The sequence below is a fragment of the Octopus bimaculoides genome, chromosome 21, assembly GCF_046866305.1.
Source record: "Octopus bimaculoides isolate indiv1 chromosome 21, ASM4686630v1, whole genome shotgun sequence".
NCBI classification, from domain to species: domain Eukaryota; kingdom Metazoa; phylum Mollusca; class Cephalopoda; order Octopoda; family Octopodidae; genus Octopus; species Octopus bimaculoides.
In genome coordinates, this window is record NC_142948.1 from 4,054,509 (window position 1) to 4,079,508 (window position 25,000).

The window sequence follows — 25,000 nt, forward strand, 5'->3', positions numbered from 1 at the left end:
AGTGGTGGGGGCGAGGAGAATGAAACAATCTTGAGAGACAGAGAGATGAGGGGGAGAAAGAGAGAAGGGAAGAGAGAAGTAGATGGGGGGGAGTGTAAGAAGGAGCAGGGAGAGAGATGGAGAAAGGAAGGGGGGGGGGGTGCCTGTCTTTTGGTAAGATTATCTGAACAGCGAAGGAAGGAGCCATTCCTGTTGAACATCTTTTTGGTGTGATGTATTTGATGGCTTGTATAAACAGGATAAAAAGATATTAAGCACAGATTTAGGTGTTGGAGATTAAAGGGAACCAGTAAAACATACGTAATGTAACATACGTTAATGTGTTCCTTGTAAACGATGAGAGAGGGGAAGAAAGAGACGGTGCAGAAGCCAAGAGAGGGAGAGAGGGTGAAAGAGAGAAGGAAAAACGGAGAGAAAGAGAAGATAGTTGAAAGCAACATCAGACTACGTACATTTGTAGGTGTGTCTACGTGTGTATACATAATACATACATACATATATATATATATATATATATATATATATATATATATATATATATATATATATATATATATATAATAGAAATATGTTACAAAAACAAAATAGAAACTACTCGTGGAGATGTAAAGGGAAAGTAAGAAGAAAAAAAAGCAAAAATGCACGTAGGAAATCAAAAAAAGTAAAGGCTTTTTATGAAAAGCAACGATAGATATATACAATTAGATGAACTGAAGTAGGAATAAAAGTAATAAAAGTCATTATTGGGAATTGTTAAAGAGATTCAAAAGCATACCGGTTTCGTAATATTATTAATCATTGCTTTGAATGCACACTGAACACTGAACGGTGTCAGGTCTACTAGTCCCTGAGTAAAAAGATTATGTGTAAGGGAGGAAAGTAGTTCTGGATTTGGTGCAATTAAGGTAGATCTAGATCTGTAATGTGAATGGTGTATGCGTATTAAATGGAAGGTTAGTAGTGTTCTGTATTATGTTATGTGTACATATTTAGTTGTGGAAGATATTTACTGATGAAAGTTGCCTCTTTATTCATTCTTTGTTGTATTGCGGTACAGTTAAAACTCTCAACGAAGAGACTCTTAAGGAACTGAAAGAGATCAACACGAATTTGAGACTTTTAATTAGCAAGATTGATGAACTTACTCGATTTACACAAGAGGCAAGAGAAAAAGAAGAGAAAGAACAATCTCTGGAACAGCTCAATCAACATTTGTCCGAATTATGCACCACTCTTCATACTTTACCATTCATTTGTCTGCATTAATATATGTGCATAAAACAAAAAGATCAGCAGGTTTGGCTTCTATTTCTAGCAGGTCAAACATCCATGTAAAAATTCTTATTTTGGCCTTAGTGATTTGTGGCCTCTGTGTGTGTATAAAGTTTAGGGATATTCTTTGATATATATATATGTATATATATATATATACCGGAGTAAGCACATAAATGTGAAACAAAGTGGAAAAAAAGAGTACTTAGAGTAATATGCTTTATTTAAAAGCAGCAGAAATATAACAAAAAACTGTTACTCGGAGTTTCACGTTCCCGGTCCAACGAACAGGAATGTGAAACTCTGAGTAACAGTTTTTGTGATATTTCTGCTGCTTTTAAATAAAGTATATATATATATATATATATATATATATATATATATATATGAAAATTTCTTTCTTTGTGTACTAAGGCTACCATTGGTTTCATGTTAAGAAAAGTATCTTATAGCTTAACAATTTTTCAAGCCGATAACATGGGAGGAATGCTGTTTGTCTCCATTTTGAATGGAAACCCAAAAGTTCTCAGGAATTCACAATAAAGTCTCATAAAGAAAAGAAGAATGTGAGTGTGTGTGCATGTGTGTATGTGTGTGTGTGTGTGTGTGTGTATTAGCAGCCCATAACCGATTTCTGTTCTATATCTTTCTATGTACAAGGCAAAACAAAACAAAAAAAAAAGGAAGAAGTCTTGAGTAGATGTGTTTTGATGGCAATTTATTCCATGTAAAAATATGGAAATCAGTCAAAGAACTTGTGTATTGTATTCATAAACAATGAAAAGGCAGACGTATGCCACACAAGACATTTTTTTTGTCTTTTACCAAAGCAAATAGGGCAAGTTTAAGTCAAATAAATAATGGTGTGAAGACTATAAAACAAATATGATATGAATGTATATATGTATATATATATATGTGTGTGTTTGTGTATATATATATATTTAGAAATAGATGCATACATAACTGTGCATATATACATTTATATATGTATATATATGTATATATGTGTATGTATATATGTATGTGTGTGTATATATATAAATCTCAGCTGGAGAAAAATTCAAAATAACAAAGCACTATAGTAAAAGAAGACACTACCATCGCCACCGCCAAAACCAGCCCAAAACAAACATAAGAAAGAAAGAAAAACAAAATAAAAGACACAGAGAGAAACAAAAATACCTAACACAAATAAGATCAAAAAGAAAAAAAATCAATAAACTGAATGAGATAAGAACTAGAATCACATTGAACTCTACCTGATAAATAAAACACCCAAAATAAATATTGATAAAAACCCAAAACAAAAGGCGAAACCGAAACTTAAGGTGCCAAAGATAAATTCTTGTAGCTTGAGGACGGCTTGAGAATAAATCAGAAAGAAAGGCTGGAAAGAATTCTGAGAATCATTGGCAGTCGGAGAAAGTAAATTCTGAAATCGGTTTGGTACAAAGAAAATTTATTGGAAGCGGGGGCAAAATTCAGTGGAAATATTTAAGTTGAACTTTCATATAGAAATGTATATACAAATATAGATATATAGGCATACACACACACACACACACACACACACACGTGGAGGGCATACATACCCACATACAGATGTTTGATGAACAAGTATATTACACAGACACACACACACACACAGATGTTTCATGTTCGTGTATAATGTATACACACACACACACATATATATATACTCATATATATGTGCATATAAATCAACAGGAATGTTAAATGATGATGTACAAACATCTTTCATATGTGTGTGTGTGTGGGGGGGGGGTGATGCGTCTATGTGTGGACGTGTATATATGTTTATAAGTACATACATATCTGCACACACACATACACACCTAGAAAGATAGAAGGAAAGAGAGAGAGAGAGAGAGAAATGTCTAGACAAAGAGCTGCTTTAATGATTAATTCTGGAATGGTACATAAAAGTTGGAATTTCAGGTATGAATTGAAGAATATCTGATATTTAGAGCAGAGTCGATAGGTGAAAGGTGAAAAATTGGCTTCAAGTAAGAAAGCTAAAAATACACCTTTACCATTATTATAAAATGTTACACCACCGCCCACTATTTTAACACAGTTTTTACTAACTTCTGAACCATCACAGCATCAGGGACAAAAGTATGTAGTTGATAAGTTTGTTTTACAATCAAGAGGGACTGTGCTTGAACCCAACAGGATGATCACATGGCCAAGTGTTTAACGCAGTTTTTAGGTGCATGTCCTGTAAGTCCTCCATCCTCAATTCACTGCCATCAATTTACAGTTTTTTATTTTTAATAAAATATTTTAAATTATTAATTGTGAAATTGGCGCAGAAGTGGCAGTGTGGTAAGTAGCTTGGTTACCAACCACATGGTTCTGGGTTCATTCCCACTGTGTGACACCTTGGGCAAGTGTCTTCTACTATAGCCTTGGGATGACCAAAGCCTTGCGAGTGGATTTGGTGGACGGAAACTGAAAGAAGCCTGTCGTATATATGTGTATATATATATATGTATGTGTGTGTATATGTTTGTGTGTCTGTGTTTGTCCCCCCCAACATCGCTTGACAACCGATGCTGGTGTGTTTACGTCCCCGTAACTTAGCGGTTCGGCAAAAGAGACCGATAGAATAAGTACTAGGCGTACAAAGAATAAGTCCTGGGGTCGATTTGCTCGACTAAAGGCGGTGCTCCAGCATGGCCACAGTCAAATGACTGAAACAAGTAAAAGAGTACTATGGAAAGGAGTTCTCAACTATTTTTATTTATGGACCTCTTTGATTACTATTTTATTCTTGTGGACTCCCATAACTATCCAGTGTTTAAAAAACTAGCTTTATTGATGCTTCTTTCACATCCCTATTTTGTTTTCCAGACATTAACCTGTGTAGGTTGAACTATGTAAAATGTTAGAGAAAGAAATTTAGCAGTTTTTTGGCAATATATACCAATACATAAATCTAAAGCAAAATTTTTCAGGGGTCCTTAAAATACTTCTGTGGGTCCACAGTTTACTAAATTGTTGCACAAACCCTCAAAAATCTCAGGGGACATATTGACCTTATTTGAGAAACACTAATCTAAGATATTCATCTATCCATCTAACCCATGCTAGCATGGCAAAATGGATGTAGAAATGAATGAAGAAAGAACGTTACTTGAGGGAGACATGACTGCTGTTTCTTATAAGTTGAGTGACGATATAATAGATGTAATGTGTGTTCAATCAATCACAGTGATTTTCATCTTGTCAGCCTCTCAGTTTATTAAAGAAGATACGAAAAATTTATTACTTTTTTTTTCAAATATTTTTATCTGTCTGGTGGTTTTTGGAAATTATCTGAGCTGAAGCAAGAAATGTCAACACATATAATGCTAAGTAGTTGGAAATTCGAAGAATTTGTTTATAGCTGATTGGCAAAGTCAGCAGAGAATTTACTTCTTATGGACATCTGATGGTGTGTGTCTAGTCCTGCACATGTGTGTATGTGTTTGTGTGTGTGTATGTGTTTGTGTGTGTGTGTTTGTGTTTGTGTGTGTTTGTTGCTAGGCTGCGTGGGTGTTTGTCTGCAAGAAACAAAGGTCACAGAACAATGTTGTAGGTCATGTCTTTGAATGGAACCAATGTTGGAAGAACATTAGAACTGTTGGACGACAGGACTTCTTTTTATCATGAGTTGTACCTGTATTTCAAAGGGACCAGCTTTGTCCCATTCTGTATCATGCTGAACCTCCCTGGGAACTACATTAAGGGCCTGCATGTTTGTGGAGTGCTCAGCCACGTGCATGTTAATTCCATGAGCAGGCTGTTCTGTTGAGGAAATCAACCAGAACCTTCATCATCGTAACTGATGGAGTGTCCCGTTAACTTGTTTCAGCATTACTAAAATATGCTTATCAAACCAGAACTGGTGCTTTCAAAACAATACATCTCTGTGTTTGCATTTTGCTCTTCTTTTCCCCTCCCCCATTTAAAAAAAAAAAATCTTTTTTTTTTACTGAAACCTTACCAATGGCATCTATCGATTCTATTTTATCACATGCCGTACAGACAAAGATTTTTTCAAAGAACATTTACAGGGGGTTAATTTTTAGTAAAGAACAGAGAAAGAAACAAATTTTAAAAAATACTCTAAAAAACCCGCACACAAACGAACTAGTACATGAAAAATGAACAAGAGAACCAAAACAACAACAACAACAACAACAACAAACATACAAGAACTGGGTAGTGGGTGGGTTGAATGAATACAAATGAAACAAAATGTTTCTTTTCTTTACCAATATTAATGTTTGATAAAATAAACAAATGTAAATATGGTTTCTGTAGACTTCTTCCTTCTACAGACATTTTTCCATATTCTTGTATTTGGTAGGGTTGGGCTTGAGGAGCGGCACGATAGCACTGATGGTGGTGGTGGTGGTGGCATCAATTGAACATGCAGTGTGTATAAAGGAAGAGATAAAGTAGATAGACAATAGAGAATTTATTGGTATACACACACACACGCATAGATATGTATGTGTAGATATATATATATATATTATATGCATTTGTATGTGTGTGTGTGTGTGTGTATATATATATATATATATATATATGCACATATATATGTATGTGTACATGTATATATATCTACCTCTGGTATTTGAGTACTCTTTTTTCCACCTTGTTGCACATTTCATGTGCTTACTCCGGTGTATATATATCTATATATATTTTTATATACATTTGCATGTGTGTATATATATATACATATGTATATATATTTTTATATACATTTGTATGTGTGTGTGTGTGTGTATATATATATATATATATATATATATATATATATATATATGCACATATATCTATATACTCTTGCATACACACACACACACACACACACACATATATATATATATGTGCGTGTGTGTGTATATATATGCAAGAGTCCATAAGACATGATCTGGCAGTTCGCTTTGATCTCATTATCAATATTATTGTGGAGAATAGTTGAAGTAGGAATACTATTAGCAATAAAACTACATCTGGCTATTCACCTCTTAGTCTGTCCACACGTTCGTCTGTCTGCCTTTGTTTCTACACACACACACACACACACACATTCAAAGAAACGCAAACACATGTAGATGTGTCTTTAGATGCGTAATATATACGCATCCATGCTTTGTACCGTTGCTATAACTCTCATTAAACAAATGTATGTATACCTGATATATATACATGTATATATTATATATATACACATCTACATATATATTATTTATACGTACAGATACAGCAACACACACTATATATATATATATGAACATATACAGATCATACATACATGTACACATACACGTAAACGTATATATATTCTTACACAAATATACATATATTCATACAGAAATATATACATGTGTGTGTGTGTGTATGTACTATAGTATGTGTATGTATATGTGTACGTGTTTGTGTGTGTGTGTGACAGTTATTGGTTTTGTTTGTGACAGTAACAAACCAGAGTTCCTCATGAAAGAGAATGGCCTTTGGATTTCAGAACCACAATTCCTCACCCTTTATATGCATACGTGTGTATATATGTGTGCAAATATGGGTATAGATAATTGTATGTGTTCTAACATATACATACATATATATATATATATATATACACATGTGTATGTGTGTGTGTGTGTAAGTGTTGTAACATACATGCATGCATATGTATGCTTGCACATTTAGGTACATACATAGACACACATCATATACACACACACATATATATATATCTATATAGGGCACAGTACAAATGTATGCATGTATATGTGTGAGAGGTCGTAAGCCAGTATGTAATGTATATAATTATAATGTATGTGTGTGTGTGTGTGTGTATATATATATATATATGCATGTGTGTATGTGTGTGTATTTCTGAAAATATATAGAGGCCCAATACTAATATATATATATATATGTATATATATAGATATATATATATATATATATATATATATATATATATATATATATATATGAGTGTGCGTGTGTGTGTGTGTGTATTCGAATATTTGCCTGTATAATAGCATGTTCGTATTTATACATGCATGCACAAACGTGTGTGCATCCTAGCATATATATACTTCTGCACAGGGAGTGTATGTGTCTGTGTGCATGTGTGTGTGTGTGTGTGTGTGTGTGTGTGTGTGTGTGTGTGCGTGTATGATCAAGGGAGACAAGCAGAGCCTTTCCTTTTTCTCTCTCTCCACAGTTTCTTATTCTGTTCAATAAAGCCAGCATGGGAGCAAACGAACCTTCCTTCAACAGGTTCCCCTCTCATCTTTGAAAGAGAAGGTTGTCATCACTGTCACCACCACGGCTGTGGCTACCGTCATCACCATCATCATCATCATCATCATCATAGTTATCATCATCATCATCATCGTCAATATCATCATCACCACCATCCTCACCATCGCCATCAGTACCAGCACCACCAGCACCACCACCACCACCATCATCGTTTATATCTGACATCTTTAGTAGAGGATGTCTCCCCTAATATTGTAAAGACATGTCAACCACACGTTAAGTGTTCATCAATCATTCTACCAGAATCTGACCAAAACCAAACCAAAACCTGAAAGCTAAGAACAAACAATGTGGACACCTGTATGTGGTCACTCGCCATGCTAGAAATAGCAGCTAAATCCACTTTAAGCTAAATCCTCAGTTTCTGTTTTAAAGAACACACTGACTGTGGCCTTTTAAGGCTTGACCATATTGGCCAGTTGTGAAGGCCATAATGGCCTTGTGGAAAAAGAGACCATTACAAGAAGCATCAGATTTAAAGAAAATATATAGTGTACTGTTCTGCGATGGTAAGATTGATAAAAAAAAGTACTCCATCTGGTGAGAGATAAATATCATTTAATAAACACAGTATATATATTTATATGCTACTATTAGTTTCATGTGGTGAGAGTATGCCAGACATGTCTGGTGTCCAAGCACAATCATCAGACACTGCCAATATGGCATATGCCATGTGGGCAGTGCCTGATAATTGTGCAAGGACACCAGATGTCTCAAGTATGCCCTCAGCACATGAAACTAATAGTAGCAGATAAAAACATATCGTATTTATCAAATAATAAATCTATACATATAACGAACAAATGTCATTCCCAAGTCAAAAGTTCATAAGGACAGTTACCTAGATTTTGTGGTGTACATATTCTCCACCTCCTGGATGGCATGCCAGTCCATCACAGGATTACTTTTTTTTGCCAGCTGAGTGGACTGGACAACATGAAATGAAGTGTTTTGCTCAAGAACACAACACATCGCCCAGTCGAGGAATTGAAACCACAGTCTTAAGCTCATTAGTTCAACATCCTAATCATTAAGTCATGTACCTCCATTACACAAACACACACACACATATATATATGTACATATGTACCTGTGTATATATACATATATATATATATATATATATATGCTCACACACACATATGGGTACATGCACATATATATATATATATATATATATATACCCACATACACACATATATATATAGATATATATATCCACATACACACATATAGATATATATATATACACACACACACACATACATAAATATATATATCCACATACACACACATATATAAACATATATACATATATATATATATACATACCCAAACATACATTTGTACATACTTACATATATACATTCATGCAAACATATACGTATATTTTTCGATGGAATTAATTCTTAAATATACCCCTCTCCAAAGACAACTCCAAAACTACTCTCCTCCCTTCAAATTCTAGCAATTATTCCAAGATAAACGTGTTTGGAATCCTATAAATTTCAAAGACATAGCATGCAGTAATTATAAGAAGTGTCATGAAGTAAATGAAAAAAACGGTAAAATACTGAACAAGTTTTTAAAAAATATCTGCTAAATAAACGTAAGGTGAACAGTTGAAGGGGATATTTTCTTGTGTTTCACCTGCCCGCCCCCACCTCGCCATCTTCCCATGCTTTTCGTCTTGTCTGCAAGAGAACAGAATTGTAATGATTAGGTAAACAAGCGGAGGTTACCTTTTCGCTTGTTGCATGTGTGTGTGTGTGTGTGTGAGTCTAAGCATGGTATATATGTGTGTGTGTGTGTGTGTGAGTCTAAGCATGGTATATATGTGTGTGTGTGTGTGTGTGTATATATATATATATATATATAAACATATATATATATATACACAGACAGACACACTTATACATGTATATGTGTGTATATGTACATATATATATATATATATATATATATATATATATATATATATATATATATATATATATATATATACACACACACACACACACATATATATATATACACACAGATAAAAGTGTGTATATACATGTATATATACATATACATTGTGTGTTCATGTATATACTCACACATACACACATATGTATACATATACATACATATATATATATATATATTTATGTATATATATATATGTGTATATATATATATATATATATATATATATATATACACACACTCACAAACATACATAAGTATACGTACAAATACATGTTAGCATTTATGTGTGTGTGTATATATATATATATATATATATATATATATATATATACACACACACGTATATATGTGTATCCATACATATATATACACACCTATATCTATGCATATATATATATATTTAAATTTCTTTTTATATTCTTGTAAAGTATTAGTAATTCGTACATCTCTTTCTCTCTCTCTCTCTCTCTCTCTCTCTCTCTCTCTCTCTCCCTCAACAAAAACCTAGATGGTCCAACGATAAGAGAATTCTTTTTCGGTAAAATTCCCTAAAATGACAGAGAGCTTAGGAATTTTTACTTACCATTTGGGCTGATGTTTTTGGCTTCAACTTTATATCTTTTACTTTTTCATTAGCTGCAACAGAAAACAAAATAAAATAGAATAAAATAAAATAAATTGAATTAAAATACTGCATAACATCCAATCATGTATTTGTTCTTAAAGCATAACATATAACATATAATGTACAATATATAATATTTAATATACAGAATATAATATACAATATATAATATATTTTTGTTCTTTTATTTGTTTGTCATTTAACTGTGGCCATGCTGGAGTACCACCTTTAGTCAAACAAATCGACTCCAGGACTTATTCTTTGTAAGTCTGGTACTTTTCTTATCGGTCTCTTTTGCCCAACCACTAAGTTATAAGAATGTAAATGTATGAGCATCGGTTGTCAAGCGATGTTACGAGGACAAACACTAATACACAAACATATACACACATACATACATATATATACATATATATATATATATATATATATATATATATATATATATATATATATATATATATATATATAAATATATATAGATAGATAGATATATACGATGGGCTTCTTTCACTTTCCATCTACCAAATCCACTCAGAAGGCTTTGGTCAGTCTGAGGCTATAGTAAAAGACACTTGCCCAAGGTGCCACACAGTGGGACTGAACCCAGAACTATGTGGTTGGTAAGCAAGCTATTTACCACACAACCACTTCTGCACTTATGTATGTATATATATATATGTGTGTTTGTGTGTGTGTGTGTGTATGTATATGTATGTATATTTATGAAATTTTGAATTTAGTTTAGTCTGCGGACCACCAGGGGTCCAAGGACCTCAGGTTGGGAACCCTCTGGCTTATATCAACATCATTGCTCAAGTGGTATTTATTTCACTGACCCCAAGAGGATAAAAGGCAAAGTCAACCTTGGCAGAATTTGAACTCAGAATGTAAAGATGGACAAAACACCACTAAGCATTTTGCCCAGCATACTAACGATTCTGCCAGCTCGCTGCCCTTAATAACAACAACAATAACAACAACAACAACAATAATAATAATAATGATAATGATAATAATAATATAATAAGTTACATCTGAATGAGTAATGTGTAATTTAGAGTAACTGATTAAATATTTTGAAAAAAATAATCTCCACCCAAAGCACAAATGTCTGTTTAATTCAGAAATGTTTGTTTGTGTTTTTTGTTGTTTTTTCATTACCCTTTAAACATATCTACCCCACCCATCTTCCCTCAATTTTATTTTATTTATTTTATTTTATCATAAAACTATTAATGATGCAAATTCTTTGAAAAATATCTGCTTCCCATCCTCGTTGAAGTAAAACATATGTTTACAAAATGAATGAAAATGAAAATCTACCGAGTTGGGTTTTCTTTTTTATTTTATTTTTCCTTTCTTTCTGGCGGTTGTGGCGCTTGGCCAAATTTAGTAAAAAGAACCGAGACAAACAGTGAGTGAGCGGGTGGGGTGGATATCGGGTGGGGTTGGGTGTAGAATCAATTGTATTGACTTTAGTATATAACTGGTTCGACAAAAGAGCTGCCATCAAGTGGTTTTTGATTCTGCTAGAAATAGATGTCAACAACACTACTTAAAATCCTATCTTATCATCTTAAAAACTGAAGAGTGAACTCATTAAATCATCATCATCATCATCATCATAATAATAATAATAATAATAATAATAATAATAATAATAGTAATAATAATAATAATAATATAATAATAATAATGGTTTCAAATATTGGCACGAGGAGGGGGAAAGTCAATTATATCGACCCCAGTGCTCAACTGGTACTTGTTTTATCAGCCCTAAGAGGACAAAAGGCAAAGCTGACTTCAGCGGAATTTGAACTCAGAACATAAAGATGGTTGGAATTCCTGTAAGCATTTTGCCCAGCTTCATAATGATTCTGCCAGCTCACCACTTTCATCGTCATCCTCATAATAATAATAATAATAATAATAATAATAATAATAATTATAATAGTCCTTTCTACTAAAGGCACAAGGCCTGAAATTTTATGGGAGGGGACTTGTTGATTACATTGAAGCCCAGTGCATAACTGGTACTTATTTCATCAACCCTAAAAGGATGAAAGGCAAAGTTAACCTTGGTGGGATTTCAATTCAGAAAGTAATAAGCTGGAAGAAATACTGCAAAGCGTTGACTTTGCAACAAGGAATTTTGTCAGATACTTTAATAATTCTGTCAATTTACCATTCTGGGTTCGTAGTTTATTTTATTGAACCCCAACAAAATAAAAATAGCTAGGTTGAAACTGGTAGGAATTGAACTCAGTACCCCGAGAGCTGGAACAGATACTGCAGTGGGTTTTGTTTTGTGCTCTAATAACACCACTAAATCTTAATGAAGAAATGGCACTTACGTCATTCGTGTGTGTGTGTGTGTGTGTGTGTGTGTGTGTGGACATGGAGTGCATTTGAAAGAATTCACCAAAATTGATGTTTTCAGATTACATGTCTATGTCTGTAGTTAATCATGTTTTTTTTTTGGGTGAGAATTGGCCCAGCAGGAGACAAAACGGAATTAGCTAATACCTTACATGGAATCTATTTCCAGGAGATTTGTCAGTTAATGGAACCAAAAATAAATAAATAAATAATCATATAAATGCTGTCTATCTCTTTAACTATCTACATGAATGTATGTCTACATGTGCCTGTATATATATCTATAGATATATGTGTGCATACACACACACACACACATATATATAAATATGTATATATTGTCATCCACATATACTAGTGCTGCGTCTTTTTCATGTGTGTGTGTGTTTGTGTGCGTACACACACACATATATATATATCATCATCATCATCATCACCACCATCATCATCATCACCATCACCATCATACATATGCACTCATACACATAGTAAAAAAAGGTGAAATTCTGTTTTTTACAAATTCACATCTTTGCAAAAAAGTGAATTGCACCAGAACTTCAAAGTCCCTATCAACGTCTTTTTTATGAAAAAGAAAATTAACTCCCATTAATATTTGAATTCTTCATTCAAAAATATTTACTTCAGTTTTTATATATCCCTCAATATATAGCTATAAACTTATTCATCAATATTGTATTGATTTCTCTGTCTGTCTCTCTCTTTCTCTCTCTCTCTATATATATACATACATACATATAAATAGATAGATAGAGGAATAGGAATAGATATGTCAATTAAAGAATGAGAAAAAGCATGAGTTATGTAATCACTTTCATTAGCTTACATGTGTTTCTGCTACAAGTAAATGTGCATCCAGAGCCGAGTGCTCATCTGATATCTTATAGCTTCTTCAGAGCCATTTCAAATAAAACTCTACCAGATGTATAAAGTATTCTTTTTTGTTGTTTGTACCTCCAAGCATGCATGCTCACACAGACGCACACACGTGCACGTGTGCATACATGCTTGGACAGAGTTTATTTATTCATTAACTTCCTTGTTACTCAGTGTTCCTTTCTATGTGCAATCATCTGTTGATAACTTTTTGCCACATGGATGATCACATGTAGTGTGCAATTCTGAGTATGGACAGAATGATTCATCAGCTTCAAGTATAAGGAAAAGGTGATATTTACTAGTTATTGATTTTGTAAGGTGTGATTTGAGGGACAACTAGCTGCTCTTTCTAGCAGATTGAACCGTCACATAGTTCTGCTCTCTCACAAGGTTAATCGGTCAGAGGCTGGGGATATTTTGGAGCAGTCCACTGAGTAATAATAATAATAATCTTTTCTACCTTAAGCACAAGGCCTGAAATATTGGGGGAGGTGGGGCCAGTCGATTAGATTGACCCCAGTACGCAACAGGTACTTAATTTTATTGACCCTGAAAGGATGAAAAGAAAAGTCGACCTTGGTGGAATTTGAACTCAGGACGTAAAGACAGACGAAATACCACTAATGTTTCTTATTTCTTTACTGCCCACAAGGGGCTAAACATAGAGGGGACAAACAAGGACCGACAAAGAGGTTAAGTCAATTACATCGAACCCAGTGCGTAACTGGTACTTAATTTATCGACCCCGAAAGGATGAAAGGCAAAGTCGACCTCGGCGGAATTTGAACTCAGCTCACCGTCTTAGCATATTAACAATTCTTCCAATAGTAATAGTTATGGTAAAAAAATTGTGGTAATAGTAGTAGTAGTAGTACTAATTACTAGTTATTGGTTTTTGGTGGGGGAAGGGTAGAGAGTTTAGTGGGGTAGAATAGGGTGTGTGTGTGTGTGTGTGTGTGTTTAGGAGGGATGAGTCAAAGCTCAATGTGACATCAGTGAGTCAGACATAGGAATCACAGTCCAATGTTTGCTGATCGATAAACAGTTAACCTTGCTGCCCCACCTCTTAGATTGGTGTGCATGTAGCGGGGGGGGGGGGCTGGGGGGGGTATGAGTGAGGGTGGCGCAGATGCGTGTGTGGGGGGGCGGCGGGGGCGAGTTTGGGAAGGGGTGGCGAACGGGGCTGAGCGTGTGGGTGTGTTTTTTTTTATATGTGTGTGTATGCACGAGCATGTGCGCACGTCTTTGCATATGTGTGTGTTTACGTATGTTGTCTTATATGTGTGTGTGTGTGTGTGTATGTTTGCATATGTATGTATGTGCATGTGTTTGTATATGTGTGTGTGTGTGTGTATACCTATGTAATCGTATATGTGTGCGCATGTTTGTATATGTGTGCATGTGTGTTTTTATATATGTGTATGGTATGTGTACGTGTGTTTGTGGTGCCAGCATGTGTATAAATGTGAGTGTGCATGTGTGTGTGTATATATATGTATATATATATATATATATATATATATATATATATATATATATATATATATATATATATATATGTATATATATATATATGTATATATGCACATGTGTGTATCTGTTTGTATAAGTGTGTAGTGTGTATGTATTTGTACATGTCTGTATGTTTGTATACGTGCCTTTGTGTATGCGTCTTAATGTGTGTTTGTATATGCGTGTATCTTTATGAATGAGCTTGTATGTGTTTGTATGTCTTTATGTATGTCGTATATATGTAAGTGTGTGTGTGTGTGTGTGTGTGTGTCATGGCATAGTATATCTATGTATGGTATGCAATGGTATGCTTTGATATGTATGTATGTACCAATGGACATGACTCAAGATTTAGATGAAAAGATCAATAAAACTGCGGGTATATGCGAGAGGTAGGGGTTATCTCATAACTAATGCGTGCATGTGTGTGTGTGTGTGTGTGTGTGTGTGTGTATGTTGTATGTTTATAGATGAGTAAGTTTTAAGGCTATACCTGCATTGGTATACAAAATTGTGTTTAGTGTTTTATAGGTGCTGGCATGGCTGTGTGGTAAGAAGCTAGCTTCCCAACAACGTAGTTCCGGGTTCAGTCCCATTGCCCTGCGCTGGTCAAAGCCGCATCAGTGGATTTGGAAGATGCAAATTGTGTGCATGCCCTTTGTGTGTGTGTCCATATATATATATATATATATATATGTATATATATATACATATATATATATATAATAAATAATATTATATATATATATATATATATATATCATCATCATCATCATCGTTTAACGTCCGCCCTCCATGCTAGCATGGGTTGGACGATTTGACTGAGGACTGGTGAAACCGGATGGCAACACCAGGCTCCAGTCTGATTTGGCAGAGTTTCTACAGCTGGATGCCCTTCCTAACGCCAACCACTCAGAGAGTGTAGTGGGTGCTTTTACGTGTCACCCGCACGAAAACGGCCACGCTCGAAATGGTGTCTTTTATGTGCCACCCGCACAAGCCAGTCCAGGGGCACTGGCAACGATCTCGCTCGAAAATCCTACAGGAGCCAGTCAGGCGGTACTGGCAACGGCCACGCTCAAAATGGTGCATCTCATGTGCCACCCGCACAAGAACCAGTCCAGGGGCACTGGCAACGATCTTACTTGGCTTGCCGGGTCTTCTCACGCACAGCCCATTTCCAAAGGTCTCGGTCCGTAGTCATCGCCTCGGTGAGGCCCAATGTACGAAGGTCTTGCCTCACCACCTCAGCCCAGGTCTTCCTGGGCCTACCTCTTCCACGGGTTCCCTCAACTGTTAGGGTGTGGCACTTTTTCACGCAGCTATCCTCCTCCATTCTCACCACATGTCCATACCAGCGCAATCGTCTCTCTTGCACGCCACAACTGATGCTTCTAATGTTCAGCTTTTCTCTCAAGATACTTACACTCTGACGGGTATTCACATTGACATTACACATCCAACGGAGCATACTGGCTTCATTCCTTGCGAGCTTACGTATGTCCTCAGCAGTTACAGCCCATGTTTCACTGCCATGTAGCATGGTTGTTCGTACGCATGCGTCATACAGTCTGCCTTTTACTCTGAGTGAGAGTCCCTTTGTCGCCAGCAGGGGTAAGAGCTCTCTAAACTTTGCCCAGGCTATTCTTATTCTAGCAGCTACACTTTCAGCGCACCCACCCCCACTACTAACTTGGTCGCCCAGATAGCGGAAGCTATCGACTACCTCTAGTTTTTCACCCTGGAATGAGATAGAAGTTGTTTCCTGTTTGTTTGCAGTCTTTATTGCACCTGAACATCTGCCACAAACAAAAACTAACTTGCTAGTTAACCTGCCTTTGATGTTGCTGCACCTCTTATGTGTCCATAGCTTGCACCGGGTACATCTTATAGAGTTACTACCTACTCCTTTTCTACATACTGAGCAGGGCCATCTACCTGAAGGGGTTTGTGTTTTATCTACCTTCCTACTTATTAGGATTTTGGTTTTAGCTAGGTTGACTCTAAGGCCCTTCAATTCTAGACCTTGCTTCCACACCTGAAACTTCTCCTCTAGTTCTGATAGTGACTCCGCAATTAGGGCAAGGTCATCAGCATAGAGGAGCTCCCAGGGGCAACCTGTCTTGAACTCCTCTGTGATTGCCTGGAGGACTATGGTAAATAATAGGGGGCTGAGGACGGAACCTTGGTGGACCCCTACCTCTACCCGGAATTCATTGCTGTACTCATTTCCAACCCTCACCTTACTGGCCGCATCTCTGTACATGGCTCGCACAGCTCTCACTAGCCATTCTTCTATCCCAAGTTTCCTCATTGACCACCAGATAAGGGATCGGGGGACCCTGTCAAAGGCTTTCTCCATGTCAACGAAAGCCAGGTACAGAGGTTTATCCTTGGCTAGGTATTTCTCTTGCAACTGTCTCACTAGAAATAAGGCATCAGTAGTGCTTTTACCTGGCACGAACCCAAACTGCATCTCATCTAAATTGATTCGCTCCCTAATTAGTTGGGCTATGACCCTCTCTGTAACTTTCATAACCTGATCTAACAGCTTGATGCCTCTGTAATTATTTGTATCTAAAGCGTCCCCTTTACCTTTGTAGCAGTTGACTATGATGCTGCTACACCAGTCATAGGGTATGACTCCTTCGTGTATCACCTGGTTCGTAATACGGGTGACTAGGCTATAGCCAACACTGCCAGATATTTTGAGCATCTCTGCAGTGATTCCTGATGGGCCGGGGGCTTTCCCGGTCTTCATACTCTTAATTGCTTTATCTACCCTGGTACTATCAACTCGGATAGCTGGTCCCTCTATTGGGTCGACATAAGGCAGGCTCTCTTTCTCCCATTCATTCTCTTTATTAAGCAATCTATCGTAGTGGCATCTCCAGACCTCTTTCTTTGCATCCTCATTTAATGCAAGCGTACCATCATCCATGCGAACACATTTCTCTCCTACAACATCACTATTCTCTCTCCTACACTGTCTTGCAACCCGAAATACCTCGAGTCTTTGGTCCTCACGGCTCAGAACATTGGCAAATCTTTCCTTATCTGCTTCCCCTCTGGCTAAATAAACCTGTCGCCTAGCCTCCCTTCTGGCACATTGGTACAATTCCCTGCTACCACCGTTCTTCCAGTCCTTCCAAGCTTGTTTCTTTTGTCTAATAGCCCTGTCTACCTCCTTGTTCCACCACCACGTTACTCTGGGTTGGGAGGGGACCTTACACCACCCACAAATCTGGTCGGTGGCTTTCAACAGGTTGTCCCGCAGAAATCTCCAATTGTCTTCCACGTTGTATGATGCTATATCCCCTTCTATTTCGTTAAATGCTTCAAGTAACTTGTCTCTAAGTCTCTGTCCGTTTGCAGGGTCTTTAAGCTTCCACACCCTTCTTCTCCAAGCCTGTCTAATTCTGGGCACCCATTTTGCCTTGATCCCAAAGTCGCTAACTACTAATCTATGTTGTGGGGTACATTCTTCGCCAGGGTAGGTTTTGGCATTTATAAGCCGCCCTCTTTCCCTATTTCTGGCGAGGATGTAGTCGATTTGGCTAGAGTGTCTGCCGGAGCGGTAGGTGACTAGGTGACTGGCAGGTTTCCTGAAGTTGGTATTACAGACTATAAGATTGGTTGCATCACAGAACTCCAGCAGTCTGGTTCCCTCCTCGTTGCGGGAACCGAAGCCATAGCCTCCATGTATGCCATGGAAGCCCCCAGCACGACGTCCGACATGACCGTTGAAGTCTCCAGCCACAAAGAGAAGGTCCCTGTCACTCGTCGACGAGGTAGTTTGCAAGAGGGTGTCATAGAATTGGTCTTTCAGACCATCTGGTAGCCCAGGTTGAGGTGCATAGGCTGAGATGACAGTAGCTAATCTATGATGAAGCACTAGTCTGATCTTAAGTACTCTGTCACTTACTCTAACGACCTCGATTACCTTATCCACCCATTTCTCCGCTAGAAGTATTCCTACGCCCCCGACCCCGTCAGTGTTCCCTGCCCAGAAAATCTTGTACCTGTGTTCTTTGCCTGTGAGGAACCTTGCAGAACCTCCTCTCCATCTTACTTCCTGGATGCAGCACATATCTACGCATCTCCGTTCAAGCATCTCAACAATTTCACCAGATCTACCTTTCAGCGTGCCGACGTTGAGAGTGCCAATCCTAACAGTATGGGTGTTGGGGGTGTGGGCCTGTAGCCTGGGAAGAGGAAAAGCAGTGTCGTGTACCTGAAAAGAAAACTTGCAATTGGAAGAATTCATAAGCAAAACATTACCTACAACCTGCAAACATTTCTCAACCTTAATGCGCTACCCAAAGGTAGGGGAGAGGATGGCCAAGGCCACTAGATGGGTTCCGGGAGACAGCCGAGGTTGACAGGATGACAAAGGGATGAACTTCCGGTGGAGGGGGCGGGATGACAGAGGAATGAACTTCCGGTGGAGGGGGTGGGATGACAGAGGAATGAACTTCCGGTGGAGGGGGTGGGATGACAGAGGAATGAACTTCCGGTGGAGGGGTGGGATGACAGAGGAATGAACTTCCGGTGGAGGGGTGGGATGACAGAGGAATGAACTTCCGGTGGAGGGGGTGGGATGACAGAGGAATGAACTTCCGGTGGAGGGGGCGGGATGACAGAGAAATGAACTTCCGGTGGAGGGGGTGGGATGGCAGAGGAATGAACTTCCGGTGGAGGGGGTGCGATGACAGAGGAATGAACTTCCGGTGGAGGGGGTGGGATGACAGAGGAATGAACTTCCGGTGGAGGGGTGGGATGACAGGGGAATGAACTTCCGGTGGAGGGGGGGGTGGCAGAGGAATGAACTTCCGGTGGAGGGGGTGGGATGACAGAGGAATGAACTTCCGGTGGAGGGGGTGGGATGGCAGAGGAATGAACTTCCGGTGGAGGGGGTGGGATGACAGAGGAATGAAACTTCCGGTGGAGGGGGTGGGATGACAGAGGAATGACAGACGAATGAACTTCCGGTGGAGGGGATATATATATATATATTTATATATATATATATACATGCATATATGGGTACAGAATGTCACCAACGGTGCAAATAACATGAAGTAATTGTCCTGATACGCAACTGGTACTTATTTTATCGACCTTGAGAGGATGAAAGGCAAAGGTGACCTTGGCGGAATTTGAACTCAGAACGTAGCAACAGGCAAAACACTTCTAAGCATTCTGCCTGGTGTGCTAATGGTTCGGCAACTCACACCCTTTTCACTATCTTATCAGTAATAGCAATAAGACTCACACTGGGACCTCTGACCCTTTTTTTTCCATGAGATTTATAAATGTTATGGATTAGGTCTATCTGAGTGACAAGCAATTTAGCAGTTTATGGTGCCAGTTTCAAATCCAGCCGAGAACAACAAGTATTATATTTCCCCGCCGGTACCTCCTTTCCTAGTTCTCCCACAACCCCTCTCTCCCTGTCTTTCCCTCTTCCTCTCTCTCTCTCTGTCTTCCCCTCTACCTCGGTCTCTTTCAACCTCTTCCCCATCCCCTACCCACTATAAACATTTGTGTCATTAAGATATGTGGCTGTCGGGAAAGAGGGCAAACTCGTTAAAGAAGCCTGCCTTAATATGTTTTATTGATTTGATAGGAATGTCATTAAATGCCTCGATCACTGATCATACCATTGCACTGTGTGCGTGTGTGTGCATACAGAAATATGTGCATATGTGCGCTTATGTGTGCGTTTTCTGCAGCATGTGTTTGCATGGGTGCATGTATGTGCATTTCTGAGTGTGTGTGTATGCATGTTGCCTAAATGCGTACATGTTTATTTGTGTGAGCGTGTGTGTTTATATACATGTCTATGTGTGTATGTCAATGCATATATGCACGTATTTGTCAGTGTATGTGCGTGTGCGTGTATGTGTACTTGTATATCTGTACATATGTGTGTATGTGTGTGTGTGTGTGTATATATATATATATATGCTTGAATGCATTTGTATAAATGGTTTTTCTACAAGTGTATGTGAAAGCTTGTGTACATGTGTGTAAGAGTGTGTGTATGTGTTTGTACATGTGTTTGTATGTATATGTGTGTGTGTGTATATTTACATACATGAATGTGCATTTGTATATCTGTGTTTGTGAGTATGTGTGTGTGAGTGTTTGTGAGTGTGTACATGAGCATGTGTTTGTGTGTGTGTGTGAAAGCTGGTGGGGATGTTGATAAAGAACCAATTAAATCAACTCAACAAATTATAGTTGAATATCAACAACAACAACATCACCAGTGCCTGTCTGTGGACAAGGTCTGCTAGATATAGCAGCCAAAGACTTCCTTAAAACAAAACCAATCATCTTATAAAAGTAAAGACATGTAAAATCACGTAGTCCTAGATACACCATACATACCAACAAGACATGAGATGGTCTGAAGGTATTCTAGAATATAATTTCACAGACGATGTTGTGTGGTAAAAAACTTGCTTCTCAACCACATGGTTCCAGGTTCAGTCCCACTGCATGGCACCTTGGGCAAGAGTTTTCCATTATAACCTCAAGCTGACCAAAGCTTTGTGAGTGGATTTTGTAGATGGAAACTGAATGAAGCCTGTCATATAGAAATGTATATATGTGTGTGTGTGTGTGTGTGTGTGTGTCTTAGTGTCTGTGTCTGTCCCCCACCACCACTTGATAACTGGTGTTGATGCATTTACAATCCCTGTAACTTAGAGGTTCAGCAAAAGTGACTGATAGAATAAGTACTAGGCTTGAAAAAGAAACAAGTCCTGGGTTCAATTCCTTCGACTAAAAATTCTTCAAGGCAGTGCCCCAGAATGGCCACAGTCTACTGACGGATGATAAAAGATCGCATAATACGAGGCAGTTTGACCAAACACAGAACCAAAAGATTACAAGCCAACCAATTTACTATTCAACTATGTCGAACGATCCCTCTAAGACTTTTATTCTAATCGAAAAATTAGGAATCATCAACAAACCAGACACAACACGTTCTGAGCGAATGACACACAGCATCCGACATAATAACCAATAATCCCATTTCCACGCTAAACTGGTCGATGGGATTCAAGTCTAGACTGAAGTATGACTTATTTGGGATGCTTGACGGCGAGATGGATGACGGAGGTGTTTTCCAAGCATTTCATTGGTTAATTTCTGCTCCCCCCCTCTCACCACCACCACCTTACACTGCAACTAGAGCTTCACTGAAGCAGGGTCGACTTGATTGGTGCCACTTAATATCGACAATTTGCAGGATGAATGAATCGAATGTAAATATTTGTCTTAATCCATTAAGAGACTTTACAGGGAAGAGTAATTTGAGAAGCATTACAGGAACTTTATTGAGATAAATGTAGTATAAACGCTATGAATGTATTAAGACATTAGTGTAATTTGGTCTAAAGCTTTTGATGTGTTAAGACGTGTTTAATTGGGGTTAAATTTATTAATGTCCTAAGACATTAGTGCAATTTGGTATAAAGCTATTAATATATTATAACATTAGTGTAATTGGGTATAAATCTTTTAGTGTTCTAGGATATGAGTATGATTGGATATATCTTAAGACATTAGTGTAACTAGATAGAGATGTATTAACATTGGTGTAAAGTTAAACAATTCATTGAGGCAGGTATGTAACTAAAATTAAATTGATTATTATACTGAAATGTTGGAGTAATTAAGTATAAAGCTTTCAATGTATCATGATATTTGTGCAATTGGAATTCGGTTTATTAATGTCTGAAGATGTTAGTGCAATTAGATATAAATCTATTATGTATTATAGCTTTAATGTAATTGGGTATAACATCTTTGATGGTTTAAGACACGAGTGTTTAAGACGTTAGTGTAACTAGGTATAAATGTATTAACAGTAATGTAAAGCTAAATAATTTATTAAGATATGAGTGCAGATTAGACCAAGTGTGGTGCTGCATTCACCATTTGTTGGTCTATTCCTGGGATCCCCCTGGGATACATATTAAGCAGGGTCTCAGTCAGTCCTCATCATGCGGTACACCATACACCTGTACAGGTAATGCTGATTTCATGGAGTGAATGAGCTAATGTACAAAACATGCATTTGTTCACTATAAACAAGTCGTTTGTGCAGGTTTGTTTGGCGAGAAATTGCAGAACCATTTTTCTTAGACTACATGAGACTATAATCACCACCCCCAAACACTCACGCACATACACACACACACGTTTCTATGTCGAGGGTGCAGGGCCTAGTGGTTTAGGTGTTATGCTCACAATTACAAGATTGTGGTTTCAATTCCTGGACTGAGTAGTGCATTGTGTTCTTGAGCAAAGCACTTCCTCTCACATTGCTTTGCAATCATTTCAACACTAGACATACCTGTTCAGGCAACATCAGTTTGATGGAGGGAGCAAGAGAATGTTGCAGCAGAAACGACTATAAACATATCATTTGTGCTGATTGTTCAGCAAAGAACTGCAGAACCATCTTTCTTGGACTGTGAGAGATGACCATAATCATATATGTGTATCAGAGAACCAGGAATGAGCAACCTTTCCCAACAAGCAGGCCACATGAGATATGGTTCATCATCAGACCAGCCTTACGACTATAAAACATTCAAAGCATGCCATTTGGAAAGTCCTACAGTCTGCAGTTTGTCCATTACAGTCACAGACAAAAGTATTACGATAATGTGACAAATATGTTATCGCCTTTTGTATTGCAGAAAGATTGTACAAATGTATTATGAGAATTTGTAAGGTAAAAGCCACTACAAAAACATCGAAGACAACACAATATAATTATAATAAAAGGAATTAGTGTAATACAAATATATTACAGACAGTACAAATATAATTATTATAAAATGTATTAGTGTGGTAGAGATAAGAGAAACACATTACATTGTTGCGATAAAGTGAATGCATTATAGACATGTAAAATAACAAATAAACTATAAAGCTATTGTGTTTTTAAAAATAAACAATAAACAATAAAGGCAAACAATATAGCGGAGTTATTTGATAATGTTTTGTTTTGTTTTGTTTTGTATACATAAACATCAAAGGAATTGGATCGATAAAGTAAATGACTAAGTTATATTTTTTGAAATATTATATTTTTTATAAAAGTGTGATGGAGTTATAAAGCTGAGCTTGTTAACTGGAGATTATTGTTTATTGCATCAGTGCAAATGTTAAATAAGTTCAACATGGTGATTTGCGGTATGTAGTCTAGGGATAGTGTTTTTCTCTTTTTTTCCTAGAGGGGGGAACCATGTTCCCCACCCTCCTGGTGGTAGAGGAAGGCTTTGAAGATTAGAAAGAAATGCAGGCTAGTAGATAAATTACCATGTTTCATAAAATTATTATGGTTTCCAACTTTTTAAAATCACTTAAATTTTTCCCTCACATCACACCCTATCATCTTAAAAAGAAAAAAAAAAAATAAGGACATACTGGTGTTGCCATCCGGTTTCACCAGTCCTCAGTCAAATCGTCCAACCCATGCTAGCATGGAAAGCGGACGTTAAACGATGATGATGATGATGTAGAACTTCAGTTTATGAATGTCTCTTATCACAAACAAATTTGTTTACGAAACAATTTTTCAAACATAAAATGTTTCGGGTGGCAAACAGTGGTTTGAGTAACAAACATGCAAGGCAGCGAGAATGGTTGGCAAGAAGCTGAGCCTATCAACAGGAGAGAGTCAGTGGCTGTCTACCTTTCCCTCAGTGCACGTCCCAGCTTGAATTTGTCGTGCCTTCTCTATGTGAAAAATTGTTTTGGTTTATGAACATTTTGGATGATGAATGGCCTTCAGGAATGAATCACATTTGTAAATCGAAGTTCCACTATGTGTGTGTGTGTGTGTGTATATATATATATATATATATACACACATATAACAGATATATACATACATATACATGTTGTGCCACTGAACTCCACACGTTTTTTTTCATCCTCTCT

General features: G+C 37.3%; 1 protein-coding gene across 7 annotated transcripts in view; it reads right to left on the minus strand.

Annotated features, from left to right (window-relative positions):
* Positions 1-25,000, minus strand: part of LOC106875065 (neuron navigator 2) — a 1,326,672-nt gene that overhangs the window by 703,100 nt on the left and 598,572 nt on the right. For all 7 annotated transcript variants that reach the window (XM_089339295.1, XM_089339289.1, XM_089339294.1 and 4 more), the window contains exon 3: positions 10,196-10,248. In XM_089339295.1, the coding sequence (XP_089195421.1) occupies positions 10,196-10,248 (53 nt within the window). The remainder of the gene's footprint in view (positions 1-10,195; positions 10,249-25,000) is intronic.